Source organism: Puccinia triticina, chromosome 5A (genome assembly GCF_026914185.1).
Source record: "Puccinia triticina chromosome 5A, complete sequence".
Taxonomy (NCBI): Eukaryota; Fungi; Basidiomycota; class Pucciniomycetes; order Pucciniales; family Pucciniaceae; genus Puccinia; species Puccinia triticina.
The window spans coordinates 797,755-808,614 of NC_070562.1; the positions used below are offsets into that span (position 1 = coordinate 797,755).

At 51.4% G+C, this 10,860-nt stretch overlaps 3 protein-coding genes across 3 annotated transcripts; 1 reads left to right on the plus strand and 2 right to left on the minus strand.

The window, feature by feature from the left end:
• Positions 1-532: 532 nt before the first annotated feature.
• Positions 533-5,149, minus strand: PtA15_5A75 (uncharacterized protein; the record flags this gene model as incomplete). The annotated part of the gene is made up of 4 exons (XM_053169555.1): positions 533-681; positions 819-1,943; positions 2,018-2,042; positions 4,922-5,149. 4 exons carry the CDS (start codon positions 5,147-5,149, stop codon positions 533-535), a joined length of 1,527 nt encoding a protein of 508 aa, XP_053020060.1.
• A 187-nt stretch (positions 5,150-5,336) lies between these two features.
• Positions 5,337-7,359, plus strand: PtA15_5A76 (uncharacterized protein; the record flags this gene model as incomplete). Its single annotated transcript, XM_053169566.1, has 5 exons — positions 5,337-5,561; positions 5,650-5,671; positions 5,763-6,917; positions 7,002-7,051; positions 7,288-7,359. 5 exons carry the CDS (start codon positions 5,337-5,339, stop codon positions 7,357-7,359), a joined length of 1,524 nt encoding a protein of 507 aa, XP_053020061.1.
• A 383-nt stretch (positions 7,360-7,742) lies between these two features.
• PtA15_5A77 (uncharacterized protein) lies at positions 7,743-9,413 on the minus strand (the record flags this gene model as incomplete). The annotated part of the gene is made up of 4 exons (XM_053169577.1): positions 7,743-8,420; positions 8,491-8,587; positions 8,666-8,839; positions 9,145-9,413. 4 exons carry the CDS (start codon positions 9,411-9,413, stop codon positions 7,743-7,745), a joined length of 1,218 nt encoding a protein of 405 aa, XP_053020062.1.
• Between the last annotated feature and the right edge of the window lie 1,447 nt (positions 9,414-10,860).

A 10,860-nucleotide genomic window follows, 5' to 3' on the forward strand; every position in this document is an offset into this window, starting at 1 on the left:
AAGTCGTTTTTATCATATTTATCGAATATAATCGCATCCCACTGCCCCCCCCCCCCCCCTTTTTTTTTTTTCCTCCCTGCCCTGATATTCTCTTTAAACTTTTCTCCATTGTTTTAATCTTTCTGTGACCGTAGACATTTTTAGGTAGCTATATGCGTACACATACATGTGAGTATGTCCCCAAAGAATTGCCAGTTGAAACAGCCAGATAAACATGCAATGTGGATCCTTTTTTCATGTCACCAACGCGTCAGAGTCCCGCGATAAACCAGATTTTCTTTTCTGGAGTAACACAAATAGTGGAGGCTACGGCGGTCTGACCACTCCCCTGCAGCACATCACGATCTGACCATTGGGTTGCGCTTTCTGTGGTGCAATAGATACGTCCATGATGAAACACTCATCAATCATCTCTGTGCTCCACCCAGTCGTTTTGGCTCGCCTCCCAATAGCATTGGCCGAGCAAATGGGTGAGAAGGACAGACGCTAAATGATCAGATGATTCCAATTTCATACCCGGGCGCTCAGGACATCAGCAACAACACTCGTAATTATCATCCTCCCAAGATGCCATTTCATCGTTTTCAGAGTCGAATGAGGATGTGTCCTGGACCTCCCTGTGAAAACATGCCCGTCTCTCTTCCAGTAAGACATGGATCGCGCTTCGTTCTTCGTTATCCCCTAGAGCACATTTATACATTTTTTTTTTTTAAAAAAGCATCCATTTCCGGTTGTAAGTCAGTTATTGATCTGATGCACATGTCTTCGACGTGCTCTACCTGAGAGGCAAAAGTAAAAATAAAAAGGAATAAACTGACAGTTGCCATCACCCATGATCGTGCAGCACTTCAAGTTAGGTAGCCATGGGATGTATTTATCATGTCCCCCGGCAGGCTGATCAGGAGGGTAATTGCTCCAACTTGAGAGTGCCTGAGCAAATCCAGCAGGGGTGAGGTGACAGCCCCCCCATCGAAGCTTCATGATAGATGGGGGTAAGCTGGCAAAGAGTGCAGAGTTGGTCAACCGACCTTCGATCGACAAAGACTTGAGGTTCTTGAGGGCCAAAGAGGTTTTAAAGACAATCTCAAACAGACCGCGGTTCTTGGCTGGATCTTCCGAGAGTTCGTCGTTGTCGGACGAGCGGATTATGTGCCAAGACCTGGCTATGGCAACCGTCAAGGACTCTAACCCTGGGCCAGTGCATTCTTTCAAGATCCAACACAAGCCGGGGCGATCGAGCTTTGAGCTCGGTCTGCTGATCTTGAGTGTTCGCAAGCTTTCTCCGGCGCTCTTGAGGATCAGAGCAAGCTCCTTTTTGTCTAGATCAGGCTCGGTCAAAATGATTGTGTGCAGGGGGCAATTCGGAAGTGTTATTGACGCATGGATAGGTTTGATCATCTCGACCGGTCTGCCGGAGAGGCTATGGAGCTCGACTGTCTCGAGAACACTCCACTTGGAGAATAATCGAACGACTATTTCGTCGGCCAGGCATTTGACTTCCTCGAAGTCGTGGTGTGTGTGTCCGGCGGCTTCTTCGAGCAAGACAAAGTCTTTAATGCATGGTCGACTTGCAAGGGCTTCAAGAATTGGGTCTTTACAGCGATTGTAGAATCTGATATTGATGGCGACATTTTCGAGCAAGGGGCAGCTCCGTATGAGTTCACAGATCAGAGAACCGCCACCCATTCCCATTGAGCATGGCGGGCGCCAGGCCCGATCTTGAAACAGTAACGAACGAACGTGCTGAGCTAGTGGACTCAGACAAGGCGGGTTGGTTTCAGATGAAGAGCCGATCTTCAAGACGCCCTCCCGAAGCTTCTGGAGGAATAGACACGCCTGCCATTGGCTTCGTAAAGTGACATTCTCGAAAAGCCTCGGCTGGGCACACCGTCGAAAGCTCCGATTGATCAACGCGAGCGGTACCAGTTTGTTTTGAGGGAGACCTTGGGGGACAAAAAAAAAAAAAGAAAACGGGTCAATTGCCATGATTTGGTTGGAGGTTGTATAGAAGGCTCACCCTCTGGCCATGAGACTTGAGATGGCTAAGTTCGGATGTGAGAGCCAGTGATGAGAGAAGAAAAAGCCGAGTCCGAGTGTCATTCGTGATCTCTATCAAAACATGTTATTTTGATGATTAGTTTGTCTGAAGAAACTTTTGTGTTTTTTCTCCTCTTTTGCCCGTGTGGGTTTTTTGTTTTGACAGCGTTCATAGTAATCTACCTCTACCAAATAGCGTGTGCCACGTGACGCGCCGTCCGCAGAGTGCTAAAACACCCGATGAGAAGTTTTGGCCTTCGACGGTATCCTGTGAGATGGTTTTGGTTGAATGGGAAAAATCATTGGCTGAGTACGGGCTACTCGATGAGTATCGGGACGTACTGCTAGGTTTCGAATGCGGTTTCGATCAGGGTATCCCTGAGCACGTCGTACAAGGGATGGAGTTCTTTACGCCTGATAATCACAGATCTTCAGAAGCTGTCAGGGAAAAGATAGAAGACTCAATCAGCAAAGAGCTTGCAGCACGAAGGATGTTCGGACCTTTTTCTCAGGGAGAGGTATCTCGTAAATTAGGCTTTTTTCGATCGAACCCACTCGGAGCAGTCGTAAACAACGACGGGGCAATACGGCCGATTAATGACCTGTCTTACCCGCGGAATGACGTTAACGTGAAATCGGTAAACTCGTTTGTGGACAAGTCGAAATTCGGAACAACCTGGGATGATTTCAGCACGGTATCAAGATTCTTCGCGGAAGAGCCAGGCAAAGTAGAACTTGCCCTATTTGATTGGGAGAAAGCCTACCGGCAAATTCCCACCAGAATGGACCAATGGCGATACCTATTGGTAAAAGACTTTGAAGGAAATTTTTTACTGGACACACAAATAACTTTTGGCGGGGTGGCCGGCTGCGGGTCTTTTGGTCGACCAGCGGACGCGTGGAAATCAATAATGAAAGCGCATTTCGACTTGATTACCGTCTTCCGATGGGTTGATGATAATTTATTTGTCAGGGCCCTGGGCAGCAAGACAGACATGCGTGAAGTGATCCGGAAATCAAAGCAGCTCGGAGTTTTGACGAATGAGAAGAAATTCTCACCTTTTTCACCAGAACAGAAATTCATCGGTTTCGTATGGAACGGAATCGACAAGACAGTCCGCTTGCCAGACGGTAAGGTGGGAAGAAGACTCGAGCAAATGGCACCTTTCCTGATTGAACGGAACCTTTTCAAGTACGAAGACGTTGAAGTACTGGCAGGGAGGCTGAATCACGTGGCTTACCTGCTACCGCATTTGAAATGCCATCTGAACTCATTGTATTGCTGGTTGATGTCGTGGCAATACAGAAAAGCAACAAGGCACCCTCCGAAAGACGTGTTGAAGGACTTGGCCGTCTGGAAAGACACGCTGGAGAATTTTGAATATACACGAATCATCAACTACGGGCCTCCAGTCGATATAGGTTGGGTAGGTGACGCGTCAACATCTTTTGGCATAGGTATAATGATCGGGAGGCAATGGGCGCAATTCAAACTTCTCGACCAGGGAGGCAACCCACGGCGCATCTCTTATCTAGAGACGGTGGCAGTGAGACTCGGCTTACTCATGCTCACAAAGCTGCGGTCTCAACGGGGGAAGACCCTAGTGGTGTGGACAGATAATACCACTACCGAAAATAGCATCAATAATAAGAAGTCTCGAGACATCCACGCGAATGACGAGTGGATGCAAATTCAGCGTATCCTCATCGACAACGGCATCAATCTGGTTGCGAGAAGGGTAGCGTCAAAGGACAACATAGCAGACGCCCTGTCAAGGGGCATCCGGTCTGGACAGGATGTGCGCAACCAGGTGGTGATTGACGTTCCGTTAGACCTGCGGGAGGTCCTGACCCAAGTTGTTTTTAGCATTTAGAAAGCGCCTCGGCTTCGATTGCAATTTAGCCCTCAGAATGATTTTTAAAGCTACGGACGTTTGCGGTCTGAGTGGTCGGAGTTCGGAACTAAGGGTCGAAGTAAAGGGGGCTCGCGTAGGCTCAGGCTTCACCCTGAGTTAGTGGTGTAGCACTACCCCCCCTTATCTCTCCGCTGTTGTGACAGCGGCCCTCTGTTTCCTCTCTGCCCCAGGAGGAGAGTCTCTCTTCAGATCATGATCCCACGACCCAAGAGGCTAGCCCTCGGACGCGATCACATTAGATGATCTACGAAACCTAGAGAGGTTTTTCCAAAGAGCTCTCCACCGAGACCCAAACACCGAGCCCGGTGAAAACCTACACGCCAATAGGGACCACCGGGATCTACGGCCGGACCTTGACTGCCCCCGGCAACAATGTCCCGGCCGGAAAAGTGTGCTAGAGTGAAACGGAGCGGAGACGGCTTGGATTGATGGTGACCGGACCGCTAAGGGTAGGTCGCCTAGGTCCAAGCACGCGAGCTTGTGGAGCCAGGCCCAAACCGGGGAGTCGGAGATGACGTCAGTGGCGCGGCCCGCGAACCTTACACGCGTACCTCCCCTGACTCAGCCCAAGTTTCAAACCTTAAGCTTCCCAGTCCCCATCCAGGTCCCACCATCCACAACTCTCCCCGACAGTCTCGCTATTTCACTATCATCACTATCACTGCTGGTAGCAGCTCCTATTTTTGCGGCCACCCACCCTCCCTTTCGCTGTCGAACTCTCCTTTTGTTTAGATGGCAAGGATAGCACTACCCCCCCTTATCTCTCCGCTGTTGTGACAGCGGCCCTCTGTTTCCTCTCTGCCCCAGGAGGAGAGTCTCTCTTCAGATCATGATCCCACGACCCAAGAGGCTAGCCCTCGGACGCGATCACATTAGATGATCTACGAAACCTAGAGAGGTTTTTCCAAAGAAAGATTATTTTTTGACGGGTTCTGAGGGCAGTTGGATGGTAATATAACAACACTTACGTCCGGATGATCAGTGTCCTGAGAGAGGTACCATGTATGACCTCCTCCAGGCTGATGGATGAGTGCTTCATGAGGTCTTGTCCTCTCTGCAAAAATGCTGGTTCCCATCCGGTTGTCCATGAGCTGATGCTTGTGTTGGCCGCTCTGTTCCGGATACCATGGCACTGGCCCGATGTGAGTGATTATCCTCTGGAGCAGTTCGTCTGAGAGGTCGCTTAGCTTTGCCATCCTCTCACGCGTGTATCTGGCTGTTGCAATCTACCGGATCGGTGGAGCGGGGATAGGATGCCGGAAGAGGGACGGTGAATCGGCAAGTACGTGTTGGTGCTGAGCGGGGTGTCGGCGGAGAGGGACCCCGCTGGTTGGTTCGGTAACACTATCCGTCGAGCATTTCGATTTCCGAAGCACGCGCTGGATGGCCAAGCTAACCGACCTTCCCGCCGAACTGGTCCACAGGATCATCGACCACCTCATCCAGCTGCATCGGAGCACCCCATACGGCCAACGGCGGCACAACCCCCAGGCCGACTACGACGCGCCGCGTAGGCCGAGGCCGCATCTGGAGGACAGGCACACCGACGGCTCGTCGAGTCTGCACAGCCCCAGAAGGTATGCCGCCAGGCAAGCCGATATCGACAAGGTGAATAAACCCCAGTTCTTTCAAATTCAACCCTCTTTCCGTTGTGTGGCTCAAACGTGCGCGCTTGAAATACATAATATCTCCACAGGCAGAGCTTTCCTGGCCAGATGGTCAGTCTGTCATCAACAGATCACATCAAAAAAGAGCCCTGCCCTACCTACCTAACCACTCTTCCCCCAAATCCGCGTGTGTGTGCTACAGGTATCCCAAACAATCTGCTGTTGCCGCTCGCCCTCGTCAGTCGCACCTTCCGAGGATGTGCCCAGCAGAAACTCTTCAGCAACGTGGCCCTAGTCACTCCGTGGCAGGCGTACGTGTTCAGCCAAGCCCTCACGGGGCCCTCGCCGATGGACGAGAGCCAGGACGCGTCCGAGCAAGGCCAATCCGGGGCCAATCCACCCCGGCCGAGCCATCTCGCCCACTACGTCCACTCGCTCCAGTTCCTCTTCCGCGGCACGGGCTCGATGGGGCTCGGCGGCGGCGCGCTGATCTGCGAGATCGTCGAGAGCTGCCCCCACCTCGAACATCTCGCAATGAACTCTAGGCTCTTGATGCGCTGCAAAGATCCGATCACCCGAGCCCTCGCCAGTCGCCCCCGAATCAAAGAGCTCGTCCTTCTCGAGAACGCCAACCGCGCGCCCCTGGAGGCGGGCTGGCTGGCCGACGAACTCGTCGCCCATCTGTTCTCCAAGTGGCACGGGCTCCAAACGCTCGAGCTCCGCCAACTCTCAGGACGCCCGCCCGAGTCCATCGAGAGCATCCACCAAGCACTCCCCGTCCTGGAATGCCGTCTGCGCGAGATCATCCTGCTTGAGCCTGACCTAGACCAGAGGGAGCTTGCGCTCCTGCTCAACAGCTCCCGCGAAACCATCCGCACACTCCAGATCGTCGAGCCAAGCGCGAAACTCGACCGGCCAGGCCTATGTCGGATCTTGAAGGAGCACACTGGCCCAAATCTAGAATCACTCACGCTTACGGTCGGCGACAGCTGGCACCCAATCAGCACTCATCAGCGTGTCAAAGGCTCCGATGACCCCTCCAAGACCAACGGCCTCCTCGAAATCGTCTTCCGCTCCTCCTCCGCCCTGCGCAAGCTCAAACACTTATCTGTTGTCGGCCGGATCTCCAATTCCGACCTCTTCAAGCTCTTGCCCCAGTCACTTGTGCAGCTCAACTGGGATGGTTTCCTTGGGCCCCTGGCATTCACCGATGCGCTTTCAAGCTGGAGAGTGGTGGACGATGTCCAGTATCCCCCTCGGCCATGCTCTCCGCCGTCTGGCCCCACCTTTGACGACGAGGGACGAGAACGATGGCTGCCAAACTTGGAATGTTCCTCGGTCGTTAATGACAACAAATGTTGGTCTCTCTTTGGTTCCCTCCCTCAGCGTGTCGTAGAGAAGGCTGGTAGATAATCCAGTTGACAGTATGTTTTGGCTGTAGGGCTGTGGGAAGACCGGATGGCAATCGAGGACGCCATGAAAGCGGCTCACGTATGTTTCCACAGCTCTCGCGGAGATCGTTTAAGCTCACAGAATGACGGTGATGATGATGATGATGAGGGGCAATACTATGACTATGACGATGATGAAGATGAGGATTCTGAGGAGGATTACAATGTGAATGAAGACTTTTGAAGTAAATGTTTCTTCCAAAGTAAAGCACTAAACTCAGTTGATTGGCTGAGTGTCATCCACAAAGCACCAAACATGCTTATAATTAATTCCAGGGAGTTGACTTCATCGAATCTTCCAATTCCTTGCGGCACGGAGACCATAATACACCACAAGACCTGACGTGAAGAAGAAAAGCACCCACTCGTTTCACAAAGCTATCATATGATTCTCATCATTGCTGGCAATTCTTGTTGGGCAAAATGTGAGAGGCCTTGTGATTGTGTGTAGGTGATTTGAGGCCCAGAACAACAGGATCACGGAAGTGCCAAAAGCTATTGCTCTCCAAATGTTGTTTCCAGGTAAAAGGGGGAAAGTGGAAGTGAACTTTGACTCTGCCCAGAGAGACAGATGATGCGTTTGTTTCAGGATCACAGAAAAAGTTGCTTCTGCTCAAAAGGGGCGAAGGGGAAGTTTGGATTTGATCAAGAAGACAGAGAGAGAGGCAAATCATGCATTTATATTTTAAGGTTTCCGTAGCCGAAGGGAAGGGGGAAAGAGCATGAGGCAATCAAGGAGAGGGAGTTGGGAGGGGCGGATCGGGGCGGAGGATGGTGGCCTTCTGCTTGCGTTTCTCGGCCCAGAGCTTGGCGCGCTGTTGGCGCTGGAGACGTTCGCCGGGGTCGACTAGAGTCCCGGGCGCGGGAATCGGATCTTCCATGGTTGTGGGGTCGGAGTGGAGGCCGGCGTGCTCGCTCGCCGGCGCTGGCGTTTCGGCAGGATTCTGATCGTGGACGGGCGGGCCTGCTCCGTCGCTCGGGCCTGGCATGTCTTTTTTGTCTGCTTCTTCTTCGCCGCCGCTGCTTGTCTTTCCTGAAGAACGATCGTCCGCTGGAGGCTGATCGGGGGCTGTGTCTACTTCTTCTCCTTCAACGGGGGCCGTCTTCGCGTCTTTACCGGCCCCATCTTCGTCGCTAGAGTCGCCGTAATCGACCAACCCGCCGGCTGCCGAAGGGGGCGGTGGGTCGACTAGGGGCTGCGTGGTTATAGCCGGCGCGGGCTCCGCCGGTGCGGCCTTCATCGCTTCCCAGTACGCCCGCCACTTGCCGTCCCGGCGCAGGAAGGACGCGAAGCGTGGGTCGGTGCCGTGGTTGGTCAGGATCCGGATCTCGAGTAAGGAGGGCGATGGAGAGCCTTTCAAGGCTTCCAGGGTCCGCTGCATCAATGTGATTTGGTCCGTCGGTGGGATCTGTAGGAACCTTTCGGTGGTTAAGGTCCATTTAAAAAAAAAAGAAAAGAAGCTGTGTATGGATACTTACTTTTGAGAGTCTCAGTTCTTCCTCGCGTAGCCTATCCTCTTCTTCACGTAGCTTGATGCGAACAGAGCGTTCGTCATCCCTCCTCCGGCGTAGTTTCCTATGAAATCAGCCGGCCGAAACACGTCAGTAACCAACAGTCCTGATCGGCAGAGCAGAGCAAGGGCAGGCTTGTTACTTCTGGGCGATCTCCACCCTCTCCTCTGGCTGAAAGTAGAACATTTCTTCGTGGTCCGAGGGCAGATCCGAATAGCCCGTCGGACTCTGCGCCGGCGGACTGGTGATCTGGGGCTCGAGAGTCGAGTCCGTCGATCTCGAGGGTGGCGGTGAGAGTAGTAGCCTGGCATCGTATCTGCCACGTTTGCCGATATCCACATAAAAACAAGAAGCGAGAGTCAAATTAGATCATTAGGTATTCTTTTTTTTTTTTTTTTGAAATATCTTGCGCATAGTCTAAGTATATTCTTTTTCTTGCAGGCGGCCCGGATGGATCTGCTTGCATCGTAGAAATGGTTGATGGTGACCGGTGATTCTGGTCGATCGTGAAGATTGTCGGGTTCGATATAATGCTGAATAATTACATAATTAGGGCCGGATGTGGGGGTCGCGCTACATCTGTCTAGCTCTATATGAGTTGCGATTGATCCCGAGCCTTACCTGTCGACCCAGACCGAGTTCTGAAGGTGTTCTTGTTCTTGGTTGTGGAGAGTGTTCAATCTGATCAGTCTGCCGCCTTCGAGCTGCTCAGCCGGGCTCTCGCTCTGCAGGCCGAGTCTGTCGAGCTCACACAGCTCTGCCTCGAGTGCTCGCAGGTTCCTGATCAGCGGGCGGCCTTCTGGGTGCGCTTGGTCCTGTGGGGTGGTGTGGTCGAGCGAGGAGAAGTAGGAGGATGGGCTGCGTGGTCGTTTGAGGGATGGCTGGAGCATGGTGGTTGTGGTTACATTTGTAGTCAGCGGATGGCCTGTTGACCAGCGGCCAGCCTCGCTCGCAGTTTTATTCTGCTTCACAGGCACTCTGCACGCTTGCAGTTCTGCCACCAGCCCGAGCTTTACATGACTGGAAACAAGGAGAATTAACTTGATAAGGCGAGGGAAAAAATTTGAGATGTGGGATTTCCTCGGAAAATCAGGTTCCTCCTCTCGGTCGAGTCGGCGGCCACTCAGGTGTGCCCTCCGAGCGATCGTCTTGAACGAACCTGGTCAATTTTGAGCAAGGTGTCCACAGACACTCCTCTAACTTATGTAGCTAATTCCCTCCTCGGGGGAGCAAAGCAACCTCCAAAGGAGGGACTTACGAGCTATGTCAACCCTGTGGCAGTAGAGAATTAGGCATTTATGGTGTTCATAAACTGCAATTTTGGCTGGGAGATGCACTGCAAGAAAAACTCTAGAAACTGCTTGCAGTTGAGATGCAGCAAGCTTGAATCAAGCCTCAGCTCAAGCTGGAGTCAAGCACCCAAATTCCGTGCTGGTGCACCTTGTTCAGCATCCCAATGCTGAACATTCTATAGTGATCATGCAGTAGGCTGAGGCAAATGTTCAACCTTGAAAATGAGCATCCCCCTGAGCACCCTTTTATTTTTTTTATTAAATACTCCATGTTCCATTGGATCCAGCCAGAATAACATAAACAGGGTGTGTACACATGAAAGGGATATGTACATAAGAAATGAATATGTATGCATGAAAGGGGAATGTGAGAAGGTGTATTAACACATAAAAGGGATATTTACACATGATTAAAGGGGGTATGTATGCATGAAAGGGGTATTGAAAGGGATGTAAAAAACTCAAAGGGGACATTGAAAGGTTGATGAACACATGATGAAAGGGCTATGTACACATTGTGAAAGTGATACATGCACATGAAAGGGGTATGTGCACATAAACGGGTATGTACACATTATGAAAGGGGTGAATGCATAAAAAGGGATATGTGCACATGAAAGGGTTATGTACACATGAAAGGGGTATGTACACATGAAAGGGGAATTTGCACAGGTATCAACTCAGTATTTTGAAGCCTGTACTCAGTTTTTTGGAGCTTAGACTCACTCTTGCATAAATTATGCAATTTTCATGTAATCAACCAGTGCTTGATTCTTGCATGAGGCACAGCTTGCCTTGAGCTCTTGCATCTCAACTGCAAGCAGTTTCTAGAGTTTTTCTTGAAGTGATGTCACTTTAAGTTTTGGGACTTGGAAAAACGACTCCCAACTTTTGGGAAAACCACTCCCATACGTCGGTGCAACTATTTCTTGACCAGCTCTTGACATCAACCTAGACCCTTTTTTTGGGAGTTGTTGACCTAAGAGCATATCCACCGCGGGAGGTAAATTGGGGAGGTAAACCAACTTTACACCCCCGCATCACA